Here is a 23,553-nt window from a genome sequence, read left to right on the forward strand (position 1 = left end):
GCCCAGGCTGGAGTGCAGTGGCCCAAACTCAGCTCACTGCAACCTCCGCCTCCCGGGTTCAAGTGATTCTCCTGCCTCAGCCTCCCAACTAGCTGGGATTATAGGTGTGCGCCACCACGCCTAGCTAATTTTTTTTGTATTTTTAGTAGAGATGGGGTTTCACCATGTTGGTCAGGCTGGTCTTGAACTCCTGACCTTGTGATCTGCCCACCTCGGCCTCCCAAAGTGCTGGGATTACAGCCACCACACCTGGCCTAGGGTTTTAATTTTAATGTAAGTCTAGATTCCTTTCCAAAAGGGCATAGTAATTCACAGTAGTATCCTCATCAGAGCTGGGTATTATCATTCTTTCATTTTTGCCAGTCTGATAGTTAAAAAGATGGTACACTGTGAATTTACTTTCCCCTCATTATTCATGAAATTAAGCCCTTCTGTTGTTGGTAATATGTATTTTCACTTTTGTGGATTACCCGCTTATACTCTTTATTCATTTTTTTGTGGGGGATGCCCTTTGTTATTGCTTTGAGGAGCTTTATGCATACAAATCCATTATCTAACAAATGTGTTTCAAATATTTTATGCCAGTCCTCCTCCTCCTCCTCCTCCTTCTTCTTTTTATTCCTCTTCCTCCTCCTCCTCCTCTTCTTCTTCTTCCTTCTTTCTTCTTCTTTTTTAACTTTATGGAGACCTTTACCATAGGAAATTTATTTATTTATTTATTTTTATTTTTTTTTTTTGAGACAGAGTCTCACTCTGTCACCCAGGCTGGAGTGCAGTGGCATAATCTCAGCTCACTGCAACCTCCACCTCCTGGGTTCAAGCGATTCTCCTGCCTCAGCCTCCCATGTAGCTGGGACTACAGGTATGTGCCACCACACCCAGCTAATTGTTGTATTTTTAGTAGAGATGGGGTTTAGCCATGTTGGCCAGGCTGGTCTCGAACTCCTGACCTCAGGTGATCGTCCTACCTCCCAAAGTCCTAGGATTACAGGCATGAACCACTGTGCCCAGCAGGAAATTTATTTTTAAGTAGTCATATTTTTTCTTTTATAGCTTCCGTGTTTCTTGTTTTGCTAAAAGTGGGCCTCTTGACCAGGAGTTACATAAGTATTCTCCTAAATATCCTTCAGTTATTTTTTATGATTTTTTTGGTACCTCTAGAATTTATTTGTTTAGAGTTCATTTCCCCCCAGATATATAGCTAATTGTGATGGCATCATTTATTACACCAGCTAACATTTTCCTACTAAATTGAAATACCACCTTTGTGGTAAGTTAAATTCTCTTTTACTAAATGATTATATAATTATTTGCAGAGAATTAACATTTGTATGAGGTTAGGACTTTCCATCCAATTACACAGTACACTTTTACATTTCTTTTAGGGGAGGGGACTGACTTTTGGTCTTTCAGTAATATTTAATAGGTTACTTCATATCAATCCTTTCTTTCAAAATTTATTTCTTAGTAATTTGTGGTTACTGTCCACATGGTAAGAATTTGCACTACCACCTCCACACTCAGTCACTTCCAGCTGGTTATGGATAATAAAGAGAAAAGCTATTGATTTCTGTATCTTTTTCTTATTTTTATTACAGTTTATTGGGTTTTCTAGTTATTAAATTTTATCTTGATTTCTATTTGAATTTGCTTCGGGCCAAGTAAGAAGACATAATAGTGATAATTGACATGTCTTTTTCCTGTTTTTAATGAAAATATTTTTAGCTTTTCACTTTTAATATGATATTGCTATTGGTCTTATCATTGTATAATGTCACTCTCGTTGAATTCTTTTAGTTCTACTTTTACTGATATTACAGCTATTCCTAATTCCTTTTTTGTCAATAATCTGTTTGCTCATCTGTTATTTTCAATCTTTATCATTTCATTTAAGTAGTATAACTTATAAACATATAGGTGGGTTCTGTTTTATAATCTAAAATCTTAGTTTCCCTCTCTTAACAGGTATTTAGCTTATGTATATTTAATGTAATTACTGATATATGTGGTTGCATTCCTCCTCTTTTACCTCATTTTTACTCTTTATTTTACTTGACTATTGTTTGTGCACGCATCTGTGTGTGTGTGTGTGTGTGTGTGTGTGTGTGATGTATTTCCTTAAAGTGATTGGCCGGTCAAAACTGTACAGTACCACGTCCCCTATCCCCAAAGCCCCATATTTACCCATTTAGCAACCTTATAAGATGAAATCCTTATACTTCATTTATTTCTTCACATTCTCTGTTTTTGCCTTGTCAGGCCACAGGTCTTTTCTTTCTGCCTTCTCTGATACTTCCTCAAAACCTGTGCCAATCATACCTGTAGCTGCGGACTTTGCTGAGAGAGTCTAGACTCTCATTAGCACAAGCTGTAATGAGAGTGTCATTGACAGGGTGTTGCTTCTCTTTCAGTAATCCATACCACCAGCTGTATGATTTGCCTGTCATCTATTTTCACCCACTCATATGAACTCACTCTCTTACTGTCCTCTCTCTCCTCCCCTTTGTCTCCATTTTTGCATTTTTGTCTTTAGATCTCTGTTCTCATTTAGATTTTGGTTATAGGACCTTTTCAAATGGGTTACGTAGGTTGTATATTCTTTGAAACCCATCATGACGAAACTATTAATACCTTTCTTTCTGAAATGTGAGTCATATTTTGCCTAGCTTTCTGACTCATATCACAGTTCTTTTCTCTCAGACATATAGAAGTTATTCTACAGTTTTCTAAGTTCTGGTTTTGCAAATGAGAATTCAACTTACTTTCCATTGTAAACTTTACATTTCTCATTCTGGAAGAATGTTTGATTTTCAGCTTATCCTTGAAAGTAAAAAATTTGAAAAGGATATGTCTTGTTGTATGTGTGTGTTCCTGTTAATCACACTCAGTGAGCCCTGTAAGTCTAGAGGACTCAAATCTAGTGATTGTAATATGGGAGCAAAATGATGTACTGGCTTCTCCACCTGCAGCATTTATTTTCTATATTAATAGTATTATTTTATTTATGTATATTCAGAATTTATAAATTTAAAACTAATAAAATATTTAAGAATTTCAATTACAAAAATTTAAACCTAGATGATTAAGTATTTACAAAGATAAACTTTAAACATATTATTCAAATGTGTTATTAGCAGATTAATTAAAATAAAATATCAAAATAAGCATTACCTAAAATGAAAAACCTTAATCTGGAAAAAAAAGGTAAAGTAATACTATTTTTTCTTTTTAAAAAGGTATAATTAGGCCGGGCACGGTGGCTCATGCCTGTAATCCCAACACTTTGGGAGGCCGAGGCGGGCAGATCACCTGAGGCTGGGAGTTCGAGACCAGCCTGATCAACATGGAGAAACCCCGCCTCTACTAAAAAATACAAAATTAGTTGGGCGTGGTGGCAGGCACCTGTAATCCCAGCTACTCGGGAGGCTGAGGCAGGAGAATCGCTTAAGCCTAGGAGGCAGAGGTTGCGGTGAGCCGAGATCGCTCCATTGCACTCTAGCCTGGGCAAAAAGAGCAAAACTCTGTCTCAAAAAAAAAAGGTATAATAAAGAAATCCCTAGTCTTGTGACAGTATCTTTGTTATGTAGCAATTATTTTTATGTACAGATATTTCTACCTGCTGCCTGCTTTTCCTAATTTACTAGTTGGAGGACTGATGAGAAGATACAGTTATAAGCTAATTCCATATTTTTCTCTGACTTGTTTATCTTCAAGTCTTCCTATGTCTGGTTCAGTACTTTTGATGAGCTATTTTAGAACTTTTTTTGTGTGTGTGTGGAAACACCTATCTTTTTATTGAAGCTGGATGTAGACTTTGTTTTAAGGAAGCATGTGCAGTTTTGTCTTCATCTTCTCTGGTTTCTTCACATATGGTTGTGAATTTCCTCACAATTACTTGGGTTGATTTTGATACTGTGTTCATAACCCACTTGCACTAGATTTGCTTGGTTGAATGTCATTTTTCTCTCTTGAAGATTCTGGAAGGAGAGGTGATCATTTTCTAAACAGAGCACCTTAGCTCATTTCACATTTTTAATATAGACTGCTACTGTTTGACTTCTCAAGACGTATATACTGGGGAAAGAAATAAAAGAAATACCCACCTCCCCCAATCCCCCCAAAAAGAAAGAAATTGGGTGTTCTGGTACTTAATAAAAGCATAGAGTACCAAAAATGGTATTGTGATCACTATTAAATTCTCTTTTCAAATCAGGGAAGTTTTCTTTTATCATTTGTTTAATTCTCCATCTATTCCTTTTTTTCCTTTGAGATTTCTGTTAATTTTCACTATTAGATTTCCTGGATTTGTTCTTTAGCTCTTTCATCTCTTGTATAATGACTTCTATGTCTGAATTTTTCTGTTTTGAGATATTTCATCCACTTGATCTTTTTTGTTTGTTTTGTTGAGACAGGGTGTCTGTTACCCAGGCTTGAATGCAGTGGTGTGATCAAAACTCACTGCAGCTTTGGCTGGGCATGGTGGCTCACGCCTGTAATCCCAGCACTTTGGGAGGCTAAGGCAGGCAGATCACCTGTGGTCAGGAGTTTGAGACCAGTCTGGCAAACATAGTGAAACCCCATCTGAAAATACAAAATAGATTAGCCGGGTGTGGTGGCACACACCTGTAGTCTCAGCTACTTGGGAGCTGAGGCAGGAGAATTGCTCGAACCCAGGAGGCAGAGGTTGCAGTGAGCCAAGATCACGCCACTGCACTATAGCCTGGGCAACAGAGCCAGACTCTGTCTCACCAAAAAAAAACAAAAACAAAAAAAACCAAAAAAAAAAACGCTCACTGTAGCCTCCAACTCCTGGCCCCAAGCAATCCTCCTGCCTTAGTTTCCCAAGTAGCTGGGACTACAGGCACGTACCACTGTATCCAGCTAATTTTTTAAATTATTTGTAGAAATGGGTTTGTGCTGTTACCCAGGTTGGTCTGCACCTCCCAGGCTTAAGCAATCCTCCTGCCTGAGCCTCCCAAAGTGCTGGGATTATAGGCATGAGCCACCATGCCTGCCCTTGATCCTCTGTGTTACTAATTTAGTTCTCAATAGTAACCAGGATCACCTCTTTAGTTTGCCTGTTAATTTTTAAAATTTGAATCTCTCTGTGGCTCTTGAAAGTCTATTTATATATTATAATTGAATCTGCTTAAGTGCTCTTATTAGCTGTAGTTGTGGTAGTTATTGCTATGGTAAATGTTAACCACACACTTTCAACCCAAGAAGCCCTCTATTGGAGGCATTGCATAGTCTTCAGAATTGCTGGATCCCCATAGGTACCTTGTTCTGTACCTCCCAGGAAGTCAAGTAAAGCTGATAGGATCTTGGATCAGTGGAAGAAGAAAATTTAATGTCTCAATTAAGACATTAATTAATTACTTTAGAAAATTATCACCCCTCCTTCTAGAATCTTCAAGAAGAGAGAAAAATGACATTCAACCAAGCAAATCTAATGCAAGTGGGTTATGAATACAGCATCAAAATCAACCCAGGTAACTGTGGGGAAATTTACAACTGTGTATGAAGAAACCAGGGAAGATGAAGACAAACTGCATATGCTTCCTTAAAACAAAATCTACATCAAGCTTCAATAAAAAGATAGGTGTTCCCATAAAAAAAAAGTTCTAAAATGTCTCATCAAAAGTATTCAACTATTTAACTGAGACATTAAGCTGGTTTGGTCAGCAAACCAGCTGAGGCACAAGGATGAAGCCCGCCACTCCTGGGTTCTCCCAGGAACTTTCAGGGACAAGCAGAGCCCTCTGCCAGCCTCAAGCACCAGCGTCCAGCCGGCCCACAGTGCCATCCCCACGCAGGTCACCTGTTTCGGCAGGATCAAGCAGGCGCTCCCAGGACCAACCACAAGCAGGCAGGGGCCATGCAGGTTACCCAGGGGGGACCACTCTCCGGGAGTGGGGGCCATGGCGTCTGCACGCTCTCCCCATGCGCGCCTCCGCTGGTCCCCCAGCCCTCATCAGGCAGAGCGGAGGAAGAAGTCTCCTCCGGAGATCCAGGAAGAGCCTGCGCCCTCCTGTGTGCCCTGTGGGTTCTACCTGCTTGCCCAGAGTGGCCACTGCTTTGCTCCGGAGAGGTAGTGGAGAGGGAGCTAGGGAGGGGAGGCCACAGGAGCACACTTGCAGGCCAGCAGCTTCGCCAGGGAAGAATTTGCTTTCATAGAATCATTTTTAACTAGAGATGGCTTAGAGAAGTGGCTTGGAATTCTATGCAAAGCCACGATGTGGATTCCAAGCTTATGGAAGCAAAAGCCTTTTCTCTACATTTCACAAAGAGGGCAAGCTTTTCTCAAATTTAGGGGGTAGGGGATAAGGGGGAGAGGGGTTTAGTTTAATATTATCATTATAGTAAGAACAATACTTTATATGGAGTAAATTTAAATTTTGTGTAAATACAACCGGATGTGATTAGGGAAACATGAGCATCATTTGTGTAGGCTGGTAAGAAGAGACATTTAACTTACAAGCAACTGTTAGAAAATACTTAAGGTCTCTTACAAGTTGAGCAGTGCTTTCTTTTGTAATCCACATAATCTTCATATGTATTTTGGATTCTGTGTCTTTCAAAGATTGTTTATCAACTTTACAAGGAATGTTTATAAATGTTCTCTAAAATATTTTATCTCTCCTCCTCCTCCTCTACTCTCCTTTCCTGAAAAATAAAGATATTGGTGCATGTTTACATCACAAAAATAGCAACATAATTAATTTTAAAAACCAGATGTGTTTTTTTAATACTAAAACTACAACTTTTCTATTTTTCTATGAAAAGGTCAACATGATTGTGTGACCATAATCAACAATTTCTTTCCTCGAGAGAGACTGGATTATTACACTAAGCCCCAGGGACTGGATAAAGAGCCAAAACTGCCCCCAAAGTTGGCAGGCCCACTGCACAAAATTATCACCACAACGAATCTTCATCCTGTCAAGGTAGTGTGGTGTCTACCATATTTGCTTTTTATGTAAATATTGCTTCAGAGTTTAAACTGCTTTTATTATACAGGATCATAATTGTCTTGGGTTGGGTTTTGTAGATGTAAAGCTTGCAGTGGGCTCTTTTGGCCTGTTAATTTATTGAAGGAACACTCTCCGTTGAAACCTGGAAGTGAGCGCGCGAGAGAGAAACAGACTAAAGCATCAGGAAAAGCCACGCAAAGAGATGGGTTTGCTGAAGCCTAGCTTCCACCTCATCCCACCGGGAGCTCTGGAGTGTGAGTGGCTCCAGAGAGGCAAAGGAATTCTTTTGTATTCATCAGTCTGTTGTTGGGTGGGGCCTGTCTCCAGAGGGAAAGGACAGCCTCCCACATAGTACCAAGTGAGGTAGCTCCCTTTCAATGAGGGTAGTCCTCTGAGAGCCCCTGGGGCCTGGTATACAGGCCTGGTAAAAAGGATGTATGTGGGTAACTAACAGCATCTATTACAATAATTGTCTTTCTAAGAAAGATTCTGAAATGTAATCATGAGCACATTTTTAAGCTAAGCGGCTATTTGATGCCTTTAAATAACATAGTTCTTCCAGTAATTCATCAAATCAGATTTTCAAATTTCATAGGCCAACACATAAGTTCAAATGGCTTAACTGGGAAACAAGAGCTATTCTGAAATATTTCACTGCTATTGTCTTCCAGATTTTAAAAATACAAGCTTTTGCTGTTGTTGTTTACAACATAATTTTTTCAAAAAAATCCAGCTAAACAAGTATAATTTCCTCAATAATCATCACAGAAAACTACACAGCTACATGTGTGCTACAGTGATGAGGTCCTATTTCAATTTCAGTATCTATCACATGCTTTTACTCATAGAGTAAAGATTTGATAGTAGTTCAGAGCTGTTTAAGTGAGCAAGATAGTAAGTTGTGTCAAAAGTTAAGGTTCTTCCTTAACATAAGGCGTTACTATCATGTAGTAAAATAGATTTCCCCAGAAGTGTATTACAAAAGAAGAATCTGTGGAGTCTGCTGAGCATCATGAAAATGAGTGGACAGTTCTTATAAGGTAACTCTTTTGAAGACTGACACTCATTCGAAGATACAAGATCCAAAATGTGTATAATCTTATTACTTTGTCGATGCATCCTTGTGCATCTTTCTTGAGTACTTGAAGGTTGAGAAACAAACCAAATTTACTCATTGTGTGTTCCTCCACCCAAATTAATTTTCTAGGCCCTTAAGAGAGATGACAAACTAGTAGATACCTTTCCCATCAGACAGAAAAGTGAAATCTGCTATTTTTATTTTTAGAAAATTCAGAGTTTTTCTTAATATTCTGGAAGAACTGCCAAAGGCAACACTTGTGATACTAAGTGGGCAAATTCAGTTGTGAACTGCATACTCATGTTTCTAGTGGAGAATACAGAGGGCTTAGAATTTAACCTTTAAAAAATATGTATTTTCTTCTGTGTTAGTGTTTCTGTCCCTCCCAGCATACCTAGGGAAAAGAGAACTCCCTAGAGAAGCATTGACCTCTGTCCATGGCACTCTCTCAGGCATGAGCTGGCTGGGATGGGGAGACAGGTTTCTGTCAGGGTACAATAATTCTCAATGTAGAGAATGTGTGTGGTTCTATAAGACCCTTGTTCCTCCACTGCCTGAGCAATACAGGATATTCTGGCTTAGATTGATTTGAAGAAGTTCCCTGTATTTTTCTGATTCACTGTCTTTCATATCTATATTTCTACCCCTTCAGATTGCAGTAAGGGTTTGTGGAATTTTTTTTTTTTTTTTTTTTTTTGAGATAGGGTCTTGCTCTGTCGCCCAGCCTGGAGTGCAGTGGTACAGATCTCAGCCTTCCAGGTTAAAGTGATTCTCCTGCCTCAGCCTCCTGAGTAGCTGGGATTACAGGTGCCCGCCACCATGCCTGGCTAATTTTTGTATTTTGGGTAGAGACGGGGTTTCTCCATGTTGGCCAGGCTTGTGGAATAATTTTTTATGTTTACTTGGAACCCAGTCTTTCAGGGTTAAATGTCCTAATAATTATTAATACTCTATCTTCAGTTATCTTTGAAGGTATATATTTTAAGTAAATTAGATTGAGGGCATAATTATGCAGACAATAATTTGTAAAGGTATATAGTCTGAAATAGACTACATAATATTTTTTACAGTAAAAGGGGACTATCCTATTATATACCTTCCTCCAGACCAGACCTTGCTTTTTGTAGGTATAAACAGTCTGTTCGCTCGAAACCTTTTCTTTTATCCATCCTTTGGATATAAAAGCCACCCAGTTGCTTTTGTTGTTGTGGCCCACTTTTATTGCTCTACCCCCTTTTTAAGCTAGCATGGCCTTTCCTATGGAGTATTATTTAAAATGTAATAACCACTGTGTAATGTTAAACAGCTTTTAAAACAAGCTCAGAAATTCTCCCCAATACACACCTCACTTTTCATTACAGTGCACCTAATACAGCTGTATTTGTGTCTAGATTAAGTGGCTGCCATAGCAATAAGGATGCATTTGTTTTCAAAAGGGACTTGGAGGATTGTGCTGATGCCCAGAATATGAAGGTTATCTAGGAGAAAAACAAAATCACAGAAAAAAATGTCAGCAGAGCAGGGTCTCTGAGTGGACAGGAGGCAGATGTGCACAGAACAATCATGTCTTTGATTATTGTGATTTTCAAGCCCAATATTGTAGATTTAGCAGTTTTTAAAAATAGGATTTAAAAAATAAAAAGAATTCAAAATGCCACTACATAAAACATATTCTCAGGTAGCAATCCTTTGAATGGTAAAAATTTTTCTAGTTTTTAATGCCAATAGAAATATATTTATTTGCTCCTCCTCATTAATTAATAGAAAGGATTTCCTTTGTAATATATTACTTCATAATGCTGCAGAGATTAAGGAAGGAAACAAGTACAAATATTATTCTTTTGTGTGCAGCTATGTAGTTGTTTCAGTAAGCTCATGTTAATGATGTGGTTATTTGTCATTTTTCTTGGTGTATATTTGTGCTGTGTATTAAAACATAGATAAGGTCTGATGTCTCCAAACAAAAAATTATTAATCTGTGCTGTTTGAAATTTTTTGAAAGAATTCTCACTTGTAAGTTTAAGATTCTATAGTTGATTATAAATGCCATATATAAAAATACTGATCAAACAACTTTAAATGATTACAATTAGCAGAAGTATAAACAGATAATTAATGAGTCTTTTCTTCTCCACCACAAATTGTCAAAGTAGTTTTGGTAGAGAGAGTTATCAATAAGGATTCTGATTATACTTACATCATTAAGTCTAATAACTTATTATTAAGTGCTGGATTTTTGTAAAACACTGGATTGTGTATAAATCTAATAATGTCAAAAAGTGAAATTCGTTTAATTTTACAAGGATATTTAATCTATGTTAAATTTATAATTAGAGGGCTAGCTATGGGCTTTACTAATAGATGATCTTTTTTCATGCCTAAAGAAAAGAATCTAATTCAGGAAATCTACCTGTTGTTCCCTGACATGTACAGTCCCTGGGATATTGATTTAGCTGTAACAGGTAGGTTAGCAAGTACTGACTGGCTGTCTGCTCTGTGCATACGGTTGTGTCCCTGTTACATTTGTTGTGGTCTTTGTGCTCCTTAGTTCAGCTAGATCCAAGTTCTTGTCTTACAACCAGGAAGAATTAGACAGGTGGACACTGGAGAGTGAGTGGAGTAAAATTTATTAAGTGAAAGGAAAGCTCTCAGCAAAGAGGGGATGCAGTGCGGGGTGGTTCCCCTACCCAAAGGTGGGAAAGTGCCCCATGTGCCTGGGTCCAGGTCCTTTTATGGACTCAGAATGGGGAGTGCATGCTGATTGGTTTGTGAGTATGTAAAAAAGGTTAAAGCGAAGACACCACTCAATGGTGGGCACAACAGTGTAGAAAACCAGTTAGGAAAGGGTAGGTGTATGTAAAATAGGTGAAGGGTGGGGATTAATCAGAAGAAATTGAGTCAAACAGGAAGACAAGTTCTCAATCCAGTTCAAGGATTTAATTTGTAGCTTGGCTTTCAGGCTTTAAACTGTCTTTGGCTTGGAAGTGGGGATTCACCGAGGACCCACCCCTGTTCTCTCTAGGCATTTGGCTGCCTCCTGCCACTTTCACATTCATGTTTACATTACTGTTATGCCACCATGGATGTTTACAGCAGTCCTTTGCAGACCTACTTCAAATAATCTACCCTACAACAAAGCTAATACAAAAATACTCCTTATTACACTAAATTTGAGCATAATCTGTGCATACATAGGAAATGTGGGACTCATAATGTGTAAGATTTGATCATTCTAATATTTACCCTTTAAAGTTATTTATGGCTTCCTCTTTGACCTGTTCTCATTACTGTAGATGATTGGAAGCATCTTCAGGAAAATTTCCACAGAGAAATATAGTTAATTGGAAAGTAAAGCATATTTCATTTTTAGACTTCATTCTGAAAAAATCTCATTTTCTTGTGCTTAGTAAGAATTAATGAGAATTGTAGTTCTCCTAGCCATGAAATTCTAGAGCTGAGTAATGTTAACTAAAAGTGGTTATTGCTCAATGATTTGATTCTTTATGTAAAATGTACAAATTTGCCATGTTTATCTTTAGTAAAAGTGTATTTAACAGAGACTGTAAAATCACGTGCTCTTGAGTGGCATACTGGCACTCTGGTGTAGGTAGACGGCAGATCACATTATAACTTTGATATACAGAGTTCAAGAGATTCCACAATTTTAGTTCTATAAGTTCTGGGTAATTTGCATTCTAACAAATAACATAATAACTTCATGATCCTAAGGAAGGCTTTCTTTGGTAATCTTTTGAAATCAACTAAATGGACTACCTAATTTGTACATGGACAAGTCTCTCCTTTAATACCTGAGTACACTGGGATTCCCTCTAGATCGTGATGCTTGTAAATGAGAATCCTCTGCTGACAGAAGAAGCAGCCCTGAATAAATGCTACAGAGTGATGGATTTGATTTGTGAGAAATGTATGAAGCAAAGAGACATGAATGAAGTATTGGCTATGAAAATGCATTACATAAGCTGTATCTTTCAGAAATGCATTAACTTCTTAAAAGATGGAGAGAATAAACTGGACACCTTGATCAAAAGGTACTCTTTTTACTCTGTCATTTATAAAATACACTCAAGTGAATATTTTTTTTTATATGAAGCCTCATTATTATGTGTTTCAAAATTAAACATTTTGGCAGCAACTGCTGTTGTTGGAATCACATTTAGTCTTTGACAAACAGAGAATAATGTTATACTTATATTGAGTGATTATTCAGTTCTGTATCCTTTACTGTGATGTTTTTGTTGTTACCAGCGATTTACAGATGAGGAATCTGAGGTTTGGAGAGGTTAAATAGCATGTGTAAGATCACACAGCGAGAAAGTGGCCCAAGTCCAAATTTAAGAATATTTTATGCCCTAGGTTGCAGCTCTAGATCTGTAATGGCATCCAGGGTGTCTCTGTTACTGTACCTTGGAGAGCTGTGTGTTATGCTGGTTCTCTGACCACCAGAGATCAAATTCTCTTGCATCCTTACCTAGAAAAGGGAACTAAGTCTGAAGGGTGTGGCTCTATGAGAGTTTTCATTCTTAGTACAAATAACTGACATGGTAATAAGTAACTAGCTAATCTGATAACAGTGTTTAGAGTGTTTTATGGTGGTAGTCACCTTTGCATATTCATTTAATGGGCCGGAAAACCTTACAAGGCCTAGCCTAACATATAGGTTGAACAGCAATTTGAATTGAGCCCGTCATCATGATTTGAAGAGACAAAGAAAATCATAAGTAACAGAAGAAACTACTAAAAACTGTTGGGTTCAACTAGGAGAGAATGCTTAGTGATTCACCTCCAATTACTCTTTAAAAAATATCTTTCAGCTTGTTAAAAGGCCGAGCTTCTGATGGCTTTCCAGTGTATCAAGAAAAGATCATTAGAGAAAGTATCAGAAAATTTCCTTACTGTGAAGCTACACTCCTCCAGCAGCTGGTTCGAAGCATTGCTCCTGTTGAAATTGTAAGGCTCCTCTTACCTAAGTTGACTCTATCAGTAAGACCTAATTCCCACATATTGTATTGTTAAAGGCAAGTTCTCTTTAATATTTATTTTTATTATTTCAGAATATTTTTAGGAACAAAGGGGAGATAGGTTTGCCTGCCAAACCTGTTCCTGTTTATTTATTTCCCATCTCACGATCCTCTTCTTACCTTATTATGGTTCATAGTTTAATAAACAGGACGTCCCTATGTTGAAATGTAGATGGTTAGGGTAGAAACTTACATTTTAAATACATCCACTATGTAATAATATAGGTACACACATGTACACTTGTAGCTATGTGAGTTACCAGCACAAAGTCATACACTAGATGCAAGTATGAATTGATCATCTAGGGTGATAGTGTCCAGGCAGTGGGGATGTAGTGGGATAAGCCATGGGAAGGCTCACTGTGGTTCCTGATAACAATCTCAAAGTATGCCCCAGCTTCCTATAATCCACCTTAATGCCTCTGATTAGAAAATGTCCATACTTAAAACCTATTTATACTTACCCACTATATAAGTGCATTTTGTTAACTTTATCTGTTATTTAAATTACTTACTATTCATTTGTCATATATTTTAATTTATTTGGCCTTTTCTATTTTGCGACAGAGTCTCTTTCTGTCGCCCAGGCTGGAGTGCAGTGGCACAATCTCAGCTCACTGCAACCTCCATTTCCCAGGTTCAAGTGATTCTCCTGCCTCAGCCTCCTGAGTAGCTGGGACTATAGGTGCACGCCACCATGCTCAGCTAATTTTTGTGTTTTTAGTAGAGATGGGGTTTCACCATGTTGACCAGGTTGGTCTCGAACTCCTGACTCGGGTGATCTACCCACCTCGGCTTCCCCAAGTGCTGGGATTACAGGCATGACCCACTGCGCCCAGCCACCTTTTCTATTTTGAATAGGTTTTTGTTTACCCTATCTATACCCATTCATGCTTTTATACGTTTCAATCAAAAACTTGATCAGCTTTTGTCTGTCAGGCAAGAAATTGATCCTAAGACCAGTCCCATCCACGGCTTCCTCCCTCCCTCTGGCAAATCTGGTTCCCTTCTCTGTGCCTTCACTCTGGGTTGTTATGTCATTCTCAGTGTGGAACATCAGGGCTTCAAGTGGGCTCCAGATGCTCCTTCGTACATTAAGAATTCACCTAGTCTGAACCATAAAATAAACAAGAAAGACCTGAGCAGACAAGACCATCTCATAAAGCTCATGCATTAATTTATTCATGTGTGCTCCCCCTACTTTCAAGAGTTTCTTTACTTATACTTTTTAATATAGTTGGCTATTTAGTGTTTATGCTTTTGGAAGAATAAAGTTAGCAAATTATGATTTGTCAATTACAAATGTGTCTTGGCAGCACATATCAAAGCCCAACCAACCATGAATTAAATAGATAAGGGTTTATGTATTCACATATACATAGATGCCCAAAGGTAGGCAGACTAGGTCTGGCATAGTGACTTAAAAATAGTTTGGGGACCCAAACACTTTCTCATCTTTCCCTTCCAATATTCCTTAGCTGTGTAGGTTCTCATACGCATACTTATGATCTCATGGTTACGAGGCATTTGATGTTCCTCCTCCAGCTCACATTCCTATCCCAGGCAGGCAGGAAGAGCAAAGGGGTCTATATCTGGAAAACATAAGCTCTCCCAGAAGCCCTCTGCCTGTATCACATGACTTTCCTTAGCTACACAGGAGTCCAGGAAAATTATTTTTTTTTGGCTTTTCTAAACACTGCTTCTCTGAACAAAATTACGCTTCTGTTAGTGAGGAAGCTGGGAGAATTGATATCAGAGAAGCAACTAGCAGTACCTGTTATGTGGGATTTCCAGCACTCACAAATGGTTGCTGACCTTTTACCTTTATGGGAAAAAACAGAAAAACTAAAACAGCAACCCAGAGTTCTTTAAAAAAAAAAAAAAAAAAAAAAAAGCAGGTCAATATCATGGTCAACAAGTTATCCTAGCTCCATATAATAGAATAATGTAATTAGAGTTTATAGAGTATAATTATTATTATTATTATTTTTTATTGAGGGGGAGTCTTGCTTTGTTACCCAGGCTGGAGTGCAGTGGCGCAATCTTGGCTCATTACAACCTCAGCCTTCCAGGTTCAAGCGATTCTCATGTCTCAGCCTCCCGAGTAGCTGGGACTACAGGCACACGCCACCACGCCCGACTAATGTTTCTGCATTTTTAGTAAAGACGGGTTTTCACCATGTTGGCCAGGCTGATCTTGAACTCCTGACCTCAAGTGATCTGCCCGCCTTGGCCTCCCAAAGTGCTGAGATTACAGACGTGAGCCACCGTACCCGGCCTAGAGTATAATGATTAATGTTTATCCCAGTGATCTGAGTCATCAAGAAAAGGTTTATAATAAAGTTAAGATAGTATTTAGTGCATTTTAGAAAGACTTTTCTTTAAACATTTTTGTTCTTTGAGAGTTTTATGTTCTTCTGTCTGGAAAACTTCATCCCAAATGCTTGTGATTGTGCGTATCACAGCCATTGTTTACTGCCTAATGGATTTTCATATTCTGCAAGTTCTAACCCTCTGAAGTGATGCCCACCTTTTCCCAGCATACGATGGTTCTCAGGGCTGGCTGCTGTGAGCTTCACTGTGTTGTTTTCTGACAGTGCTAATGCCTGGGCCCTCCTGCTCAGCTTTTGGTTCCCTCTGCTGTTGTGGAATTCTGGCTTCTGCCTGTCTCACGGCTCAGCACAAAAGAGAATTTGTAGCACTTTCATGTGAAAGTAGACCCAGTCATTATTATTTGTATTCAAGAAGAACATGGCAGTTTCAAAATGAGTGCTACTTTTAAAATACTTCTTGAATCTTTGAATATTTTCTTTGACTATCTTGAGTATACAGAACAGTGTAGGACATTGTTCCCAGGTGGTATTTTTAAACCTCTATTATGTACAGTTGGTAAGATAATATAAAAACAAATATTCTTAGAAAGAAAAAGCAAATACTCAAATGAAAATGAAAATTATAAAGAGTGTCAAAATGCTGGTTTGGAACAAATGAACAAATTTGAAAAACTCAGAACAAAGAACTATTAGGAGTAGGTAAGAAAAATAGAAACGCTGTGATTATTTTTTGCTAAATAGGTTTTAGTAGCATCGTCTCAGACAGATAAATACTTACCCTTATGATTTTTTTTTTTTTAAACACAAGGTCTTGCACTGTCACCAAGGCTGGAGTGCAGTGACACGATCTCGGCTTACTGCAACCTCTGCCTCCTGGACTCAGGTGATCCTTCTGCCTCAGCCTCCCAAGTAGCTGGGGCTACAGGCGTGCCACCATGCCTGGCTAATTTTTGTATTTTCAGTAGAGTCAGGGCTTCACCAAGTTGGTCAGGCTGCTCTCAAACTCCTAACCTCAAATGATCTGCCTGCCTTGGCCTCACAAACTACTGGGATTACAGGCGCGAGCCACCGCACCCAGCCCCTTATAATTTTCTTTGTAAAAAAAGGTTTATAGTCTGGGTGCGGTAGCTCATGCCTGTAGTCCCAGCACTTTGGGAAGCCAAGGCGGGCGAACCACGAGGTCAGGAGTTCGAGACCAGCCTGGCCAACATGGTGAAATCCTGTCTCTACTAAAAATACAAAAAATTGGCTGGGCGCGGTGGCTCACGCCTGTAATCCCAGCACTTTAGGAGGCTGAGGCAGGCAGATCACAAGGTCAGGAGACCGAGACCATCCTGGCTGACACGGTGAAACCCCGTCTCTACTAAAAATACAAAAAAATTAGCCGGGCGTGGTGATGGGCGCCTGTAGTCCCAGCTACTCGGGAGGCTGAGGCAGGAGAATGGCGTGAAGCCAGGAAACGAAGCTTGCAGTGAGCGGAGATCACACCACTGCACTCTAGCCTGGGCGACAGAGCGAGACTCCATCTCAAAAAAAAAAAAAAAGTACAAAAAATTAGCTGGGTGTAGTGGCGGGCGCCTGCAATCCCAGCTACTGAGGAGGCTGAGGCAGGAGAATCGCTTGAACCTGGGAGGCGGAGGTTGCAGTGAGCCAAGATCGAGCCACTGCACCTCCAGCCGGGTGACAGAGTGAGACTCCATCTCAAAAAAATAAAAATAAATAAAAATTATAAATATTTTTTAACCTATTTTAATTTTCCATTGCCCACTAGTAATAAGTTTCACACATTTGGTTTTTCTTAATACTTTGATTCAATTGCTGCATGTGTGTTTCTTAACAAATTTGGAACATACCAATTATAATGGTGATAATTTATTTGAATTGCAAGCCAACATCAAGTAAATGAGTTTAAATATATTGTCTTTAAAATACTTAGATTGTACTAAACTTTTCAGAATTAAGATAGTTAAACATTTTTGATGTGCCCTATAATTGTCTCACGGAATATGAATATTTTCTGGATGTCAGCTCGCAGAAAAAAAATCCACTCTGGAGTTATTCTCCTAAATCTGAAACGCTATGGGCTTACTGAATTATCCACGTTGGAAAAATACTTTTGTTCTAGATTGAGGGTGTTTTTTTCTCTTTAATTATTTGGACATGTGACTGACTTTTCGTATGTTTTGTACAGAAAATGGTATATTCTAAAAGATTTTTGTCATTTTGTCTTAAAGCCTGTGTAATCTATAGCCTTAATGATTTCTTCCTTTTTGTGTCACATTGTAGGACAGCAGTGTCCATGGGCTGATACCTCTGTAGTGTTTCCATGGTGATTTCAGAATTTGTTTTTTCTCCTCCTCATGCCCACTCTAGGGTTCTGATCCCACTGCATTCTCCGTCCTTACCCAAGCCATCACTGGCCAGGTGGGTTTTGTGGATGTGGAATTTTGCACTACCTGTGGAGAAAAGGGAGCAAGTAAAAGATGTTCAGTTTGCAAAATGGTAAGAATGGAGTTCTTTTTATTTTGTTGACCTCTGGTTTAGATGCAGCCAAGCTGATGATTGAGTTTTAATATTCTGTAAGAGTGGACGTTAGTTTTCTAATAAATTCTAGCAATGAAAATATTCTATTTAATACTTAAAAAGTAGTTTTGGTAAAGAATTAATAGGATCAATATAGTTCTTTACTGTGTCTGTCTTCTGCTAAACTGCCAGTCTTCCTTTGCCTCTTTGCTGATCACCTCATGGAAAGAAAGGATATGAATGAATGAATATGAGAAAATAAAAGAAAGGTTTTCTGTGGGGCATGAGACCAAGGCTGGTGCAGATGTGAAACCTAGAATAGGACAGTTCATAAATATACATTCTTTACTCTTCTGATGTTGACTTTAATGACAGTCTCTTCATCAACATATCCTTGTAAAACTATAGTTTCTGACTGTTACCAGTCTTTAATCCCTATGGACTGTACTGCCCCCTTCTGCCAGAATTATCTTTGTAAAAGGCATATCTGATTGTGTTGTTCTCATATCCAGATACTGGACACATGCATGTGTCCGTACATTCACTTAATCCCATAGGTAGCATCAACTGTCTGTTGACTTTAAGTTGAAATTCTCCAGCATGTTGTATGAAACCCATTATAATCTGCTGTAACCTACTTCTTCAGCTTCATCTTGTTTAATGACTTACTTCTCTGAACCTGTTTCCTGAATTAAATGAAATTCCAGAATTAAATCAAACTATTTATATTGGTTAATTATTACTGCTTATAAAAACACACTAAAACTCAGTGCTTAAAACGATAATCATTTAGTCTTTCTCTCACAGTTGTGGTTGGCTGTTCTCACCTGGGGCAGTTGTGCTCCATGTGACTCTTATCCTTCTTGTACCAGCAGGCTAGGCTGAGCATGTTGTCATGGCAATAGCAAAGGTACACATGGCCAGGTAGAAACACAGAAGACCTCTCAAGGACTAGCCTTGAAATTGCCGTGTTGTTTCATGTTGTTGGCTGAAACAAATTACATGGCCCAGTCTGAAGTCAAGTCTCCTCCCCTTCAGTGCAGAGAACTTTGAAATCATGTGAGAAAGTGCATGAATGCAAGGATTAATAAGGAACTGGGGCCAATAATACAATGTATGTATAAGGGCCTAGCACAGTGCTTGGCATATAATAAGTGTTTAATAACATTCATTCCCGTCTCCTTTCCACCCCCACTTGCAAAAAAATAAGGCCATTTACAAAAACTTCTTGCTGTTCTTGACCATATCATTCACTTCCCTGTTCCTGTATTTTTGTACTAAATATTTTGTCCAGTTAGAATTCTTCTTTCCCTTTTTTCTGTCTACCTTGACTCACCACAGCTAGAGTGAGTTGCTGCTTCCTCTATGCCTCCATCACTCTTACATCCTGTACTGTTAAGAAATTATGTATTTAGGTGCCTGCCTCTCTCCCTTCTTCCATATTTCTTTTTCTTGACGCTAGCTACCTTTGGGACAACTCTGTCTTCCTTGTCATTGTGCTGTACCAGTTCTGGCACATAGCGGGTTCATAATAAGCTATTTGCTAAAGTCTTTGGTAGACTGTTTGTTATATATTCATTATTGTTTTAAAGTAAAGCTACAAACTATAAATCTAAATCAATACACAGATACTGTGTTAGGCCGTTCTTACATTGCTGTAAAGAAATACTTGAGACTGGGTCATTTATAAAGAAAAGAGGTTTAACGGGCTCACGGTTCTGAAGGTGTACAGGAAGCATGGCATGGGCATCTGCTCAACTTCTGGTGAGGTCTCAGGAAGTCTTCAATTATGGTGGAAGGTGAAGGGGGAGCAGGCATGTCACATGGCAGGAGCTGGAGCAAGTGGAGGTGGGGGAGTTGCCACATACTTTTGAACAACCAGATCTTGTAAGAACTCACTCACTACTGTGAGGACAGCACCAAGGGAAGGGTGCTAAACTGTTCATGAGAAAACCGCCCCCATGATCCTGTCACCTCCCACTAGGCCCCACCTCCAACATTTGGGATCACAATTCAATATGAGATTTAGAGGGGACAACATCCAAACTATATCAACCACATATTATGGTTTTAAAATAAAGTATGGAAAATGACATTTTTATAGCTTAGTTCTTGGTTTAGTCATAGTTGGGAAATCATACAACCCAAGCTTTGGAAATGAAAATAAACCAACAATTGCTTTCAGGTAATATATTGTGATCAAACCTGCCAGAAAACACACTGGTTTACCCATAAGAAAATCTGTAAGAATCTGAAGGACATTTACGAAAAGCAACAACTGGAGGCTGCCAAAGAAAAGAGACAAGAGGAAAACCGTACGTATATAAAAACCGAGTTCACTCTGCTTCTTAGTGGAGAGAGAGGTGATAGGTGATCTTAACACACTGAAACTCAGTCTTCTCTGGAAGCCATAGGAGCTCAGGAGTGACCAATGTAAGAATCACATTTAAATTTAAATGTGTCCCTTTTTTAAGTTCTTAGGATATAGTCAGCCTAGACATCACTGGAAAACAGAGATGTCAAATTCTGAGGGATGTAGTTTATTTCATATTTTACATTCTAGCTTAGGTGACTACCCTGGCACAATGGGACTCTTAATGGGTATTAACTTATATTCTGCTCATGAAGGATTTTAAAGTCTTTGAATAAGGGAATTAATTAAATTTCCACTAATGGCTACCAGAAGATTTTAAGGGTGGAAGCCTTTAAATTCCTTAATTAAATTTCAGAACTACAGGTGAAATTACAGAGTATATTTATAAATCATTCATTAAATTGCAGATCTAATATACAGATCAAATTTCTACAAGTGTCAGAGCAGTGAATTTTGTATTTTTTTTTTCTCCATCCCTCTTGAGGTTTTGTGACCCATTTTCATCAGAAATAGTGAGTTGCTTCAGCAGTGATTATCAGACTGGAAAGGAGAACTGCCCCCACCCTCACGCCTCATTCCAGAGAATATGTCATATGTTCTGGGGGAGTGCATGTAGTTTGAAAAAGATGCCTCGGTTACTCTGACACCAGGCATTTCCGCCTCCACCTCTCAAGGAACCATATCCCCTTTACTACTGGGTTGAGAAATACTCGCAGTGGAATTAAATGATTTGTACACAAATTAAACCATTTATCCTTAAGAGAATAGTCAGGCTTTCTGACTGCCATGCCTTCTCTTGTTTTCTTGACCAAACTTTTTTATTCTATGTGATACGGACAGAAAGTAACAAATGTTCATTACTAACACACCATTGAGGGAGAATAAGATTGTCAGTAGAATGCTCACTCCCAGTTGTTAAGCATCATTCATGCACCAAACACTGCTCTAAATGTTACAGACAACTTTATTCTTCACCAATGTAGAATAGCCTTTATTACCTACATATTATAGACAAGGGAAACAACTGCATGTAGGCAGTTACCTCTCCAAGGACATCAAACAAATTCACAGAAAAGCTGTATTCAAATACAGGCTTTGTCAAATCCCAAGCAACAATCTTGATTTAGAGATGGCTTTGGAGCCGGAGGCCTGAGTTCAAATGCTGGTTCTGCTGTCTCACTAGCCAGGAAACTGCAGCAAGTTACCAAACCTCTCTCTTCTCGGTTTTCTCATTTGTAAAATAATGTTAGCGATGACGGTAGAGATAATAATATACCTCATGTAGTTGATAGGAAGATTAAATAATACATGTAAAGCATGGAGAAGAGTGTCTGACACATGGTAGGAACAAAATAACTTCTTCTTTTTTTAATCAGACGGCAAACTTGATGTCAATTCTAACTGTGTTAATGAAGAGCAACCAGAGGCTGAAGTGGGTATCTCTCAAAAGGATTCCAATCCTGAAGATTCCGGGGAAGGAAAGAAAGAATCTCTTGAAAGTGAAGCTGAGTTGGAAGGCTTACAGGATGCGCCTGCAGGGCCACAGGTGTCTGAGGAGTAAAAGCCAGAGCAAGTGCCAGTGTGGATGGTCCTCACCCTGCAAGAAGCTGGAAAACTCATGGGAATGCATTGTCCTCGCCTCGTTATACCTGCATGGTACCATGGCAGGAGTCCACATTTCATAGAATAGAGGTTTTCAAGCAAACCCCTGTTGACCATGCCCTAATTTCCTATTGATTTCTGTTCTATAATTGAATGGATATTCCTATGGAAAATTTTTTGTTTCAAAATACAGGAAAAACATTCCTATTCCCTTTCTGAGGCTGGCTTTCCAGCAATTGTTTCAAAGGAAAATAGATCCCCTTAAAGAAAAAATACAGGCTTTAGGGAACAAAGGGACAAGCAGAACAGGTGTGGAAGAGAGATTTTCAGGAAGGAAAAAATTTATAGCTACAGAGATGGGTAGTTAGAAAAATCATAACTTATGTGAATAAAATACATATAAACAGCATTTACTGTAGTGGCATTCTACTTATTAAGATGCAATGAAATGAAAAGCTTTATGTTCAAGGACCTTTGCCATAGTTCAGCTAATTGTAGTTTTATATAGAAATTATCCTGAACACTCTGAACTTGACGTAGTCCTGCGGTGATATTCTATCTGCAGTATTTGTACCTCCAGAATGGCGGTACAAATTCACAGAAAAGCTGTATTCAAATACAGGCTTTGTCAAATCCCAAGCAACAATCTTGATTTAGAGATGGCTTTGGAGCCGGAGGCCTGAGTTCAAATGCTGGTTCTGCTGTCTCACTAGCCAGGAAACTGCAGCAAGTTACCAAACCTCTCTCTTCTCGGTTTTCTCATTTGTAAAATAATGTTAGCGATGACGGTAGAGATCCCTCAGCAGGAACAAAGGCATATTGACGGTTCTCTCAGCATGTGCATTAAAAAAGGTACTTCCTGAAACTTTTGATTCAATAATGACTAAACATACTATGTACACAATTATTGTAAGGCTAATTCACGTGCCACACTCCACCTGAAAGCCTGAGTTATCTTGCTATAAGCTTTTCATGGAGCACTTCCTTTCCAGAAACTGATTTGTAACTCATTTAGAGAATGTCCTGGCGTCGGTTTTTAGCATATGTGGTATTTAAACAGAGCTAGAATGTGATGTCTGAAGATAATGCTGCATTTCTAAGTTTCTTGTGTGGATTTTAAAATAAATCGTGCCTACAAATATAAACAACTCATCTTGTTTTATAATTTGTTGGGGAGTGGCAAATATTAGAGAACTTAAAAAATAATAGGGAACTTGACAAATATTGGTGAACAGCAAAGTAATAATTATTTTAATATGTACAGTTGCAGAACAAAATGACTAGAATTCTCACCTCACTTTGCTGATCAAATTCTATCTTGTGGAATTTTGTTTGTTTGTTTTTGTTTTGAGACAGAGTTTGGCTCTTGTCGCCCACACGGCAGTGAAATGGCACTATCTCAGCTCACTGCGACCTCTACCTCTCAGGTTCAAGTGACTCTCCTGCCTCAGCCTCCTGAGTAGCTGGGATTACAGGTGCCCGCCACTACACCCAGTTAATTTTTGTACTTTTTTTTTTTTGAGACAGAGTCTTGCTCTGTTGCCCAGACTGCAGTGCAGTGGCACAGTCTTGGCTCACTGCAAGCTCTGCCTCCCAGGTTCACGCCAGCTAATTTTTTGCATTTTTAGCA

At 38.8% G+C, this 23,553-nt stretch overlaps 1 protein-coding gene across 1 annotated transcript in view; it reads left to right on the forward strand.

The window, feature by feature from the left end:
• ANKMY2 (ankyrin repeat and MYND domain containing 2) overlaps nucleotides 1-23,068 on the forward strand; it is a 46,092-nt gene extending 23,024 nt beyond the window's left edge. Inside the window, exons 5-10 of the mRNA XM_054495878.2 lie at nucleotides 6,787-6,947; nucleotides 11,887-12,101; nucleotides 12,885-13,020; nucleotides 17,798-17,926; nucleotides 20,133-20,262; nucleotides 21,698-23,068. Coding sequence (XP_054351853.1) covers nucleotides 6,787-6,947; nucleotides 11,887-12,101; nucleotides 12,885-13,020; nucleotides 17,798-17,926; nucleotides 20,133-20,262; nucleotides 21,698-21,882 — 956 coding nt within the window. The 3' untranslated portion in view covers nucleotides 21,883-23,068. The remainder of the gene's footprint in view (nucleotides 1-6,786; nucleotides 6,948-11,886; nucleotides 12,102-12,884; nucleotides 13,021-17,797; nucleotides 17,927-20,132; nucleotides 20,263-21,697) is intronic.
• The last annotated feature ends 485 nt before the right edge of the window (nucleotides 23,069-23,553 follow it).

This window comes from Pongo pygmaeus, chromosome 6 (genome assembly GCF_028885625.2).
Source record: "Pongo pygmaeus isolate AG05252 chromosome 6, NHGRI_mPonPyg2-v2.0_pri, whole genome shotgun sequence".
Classification (NCBI taxonomy): Eukaryota; Metazoa; Chordata; class Mammalia; order Primates; family Hominidae; genus Pongo; species Pongo pygmaeus.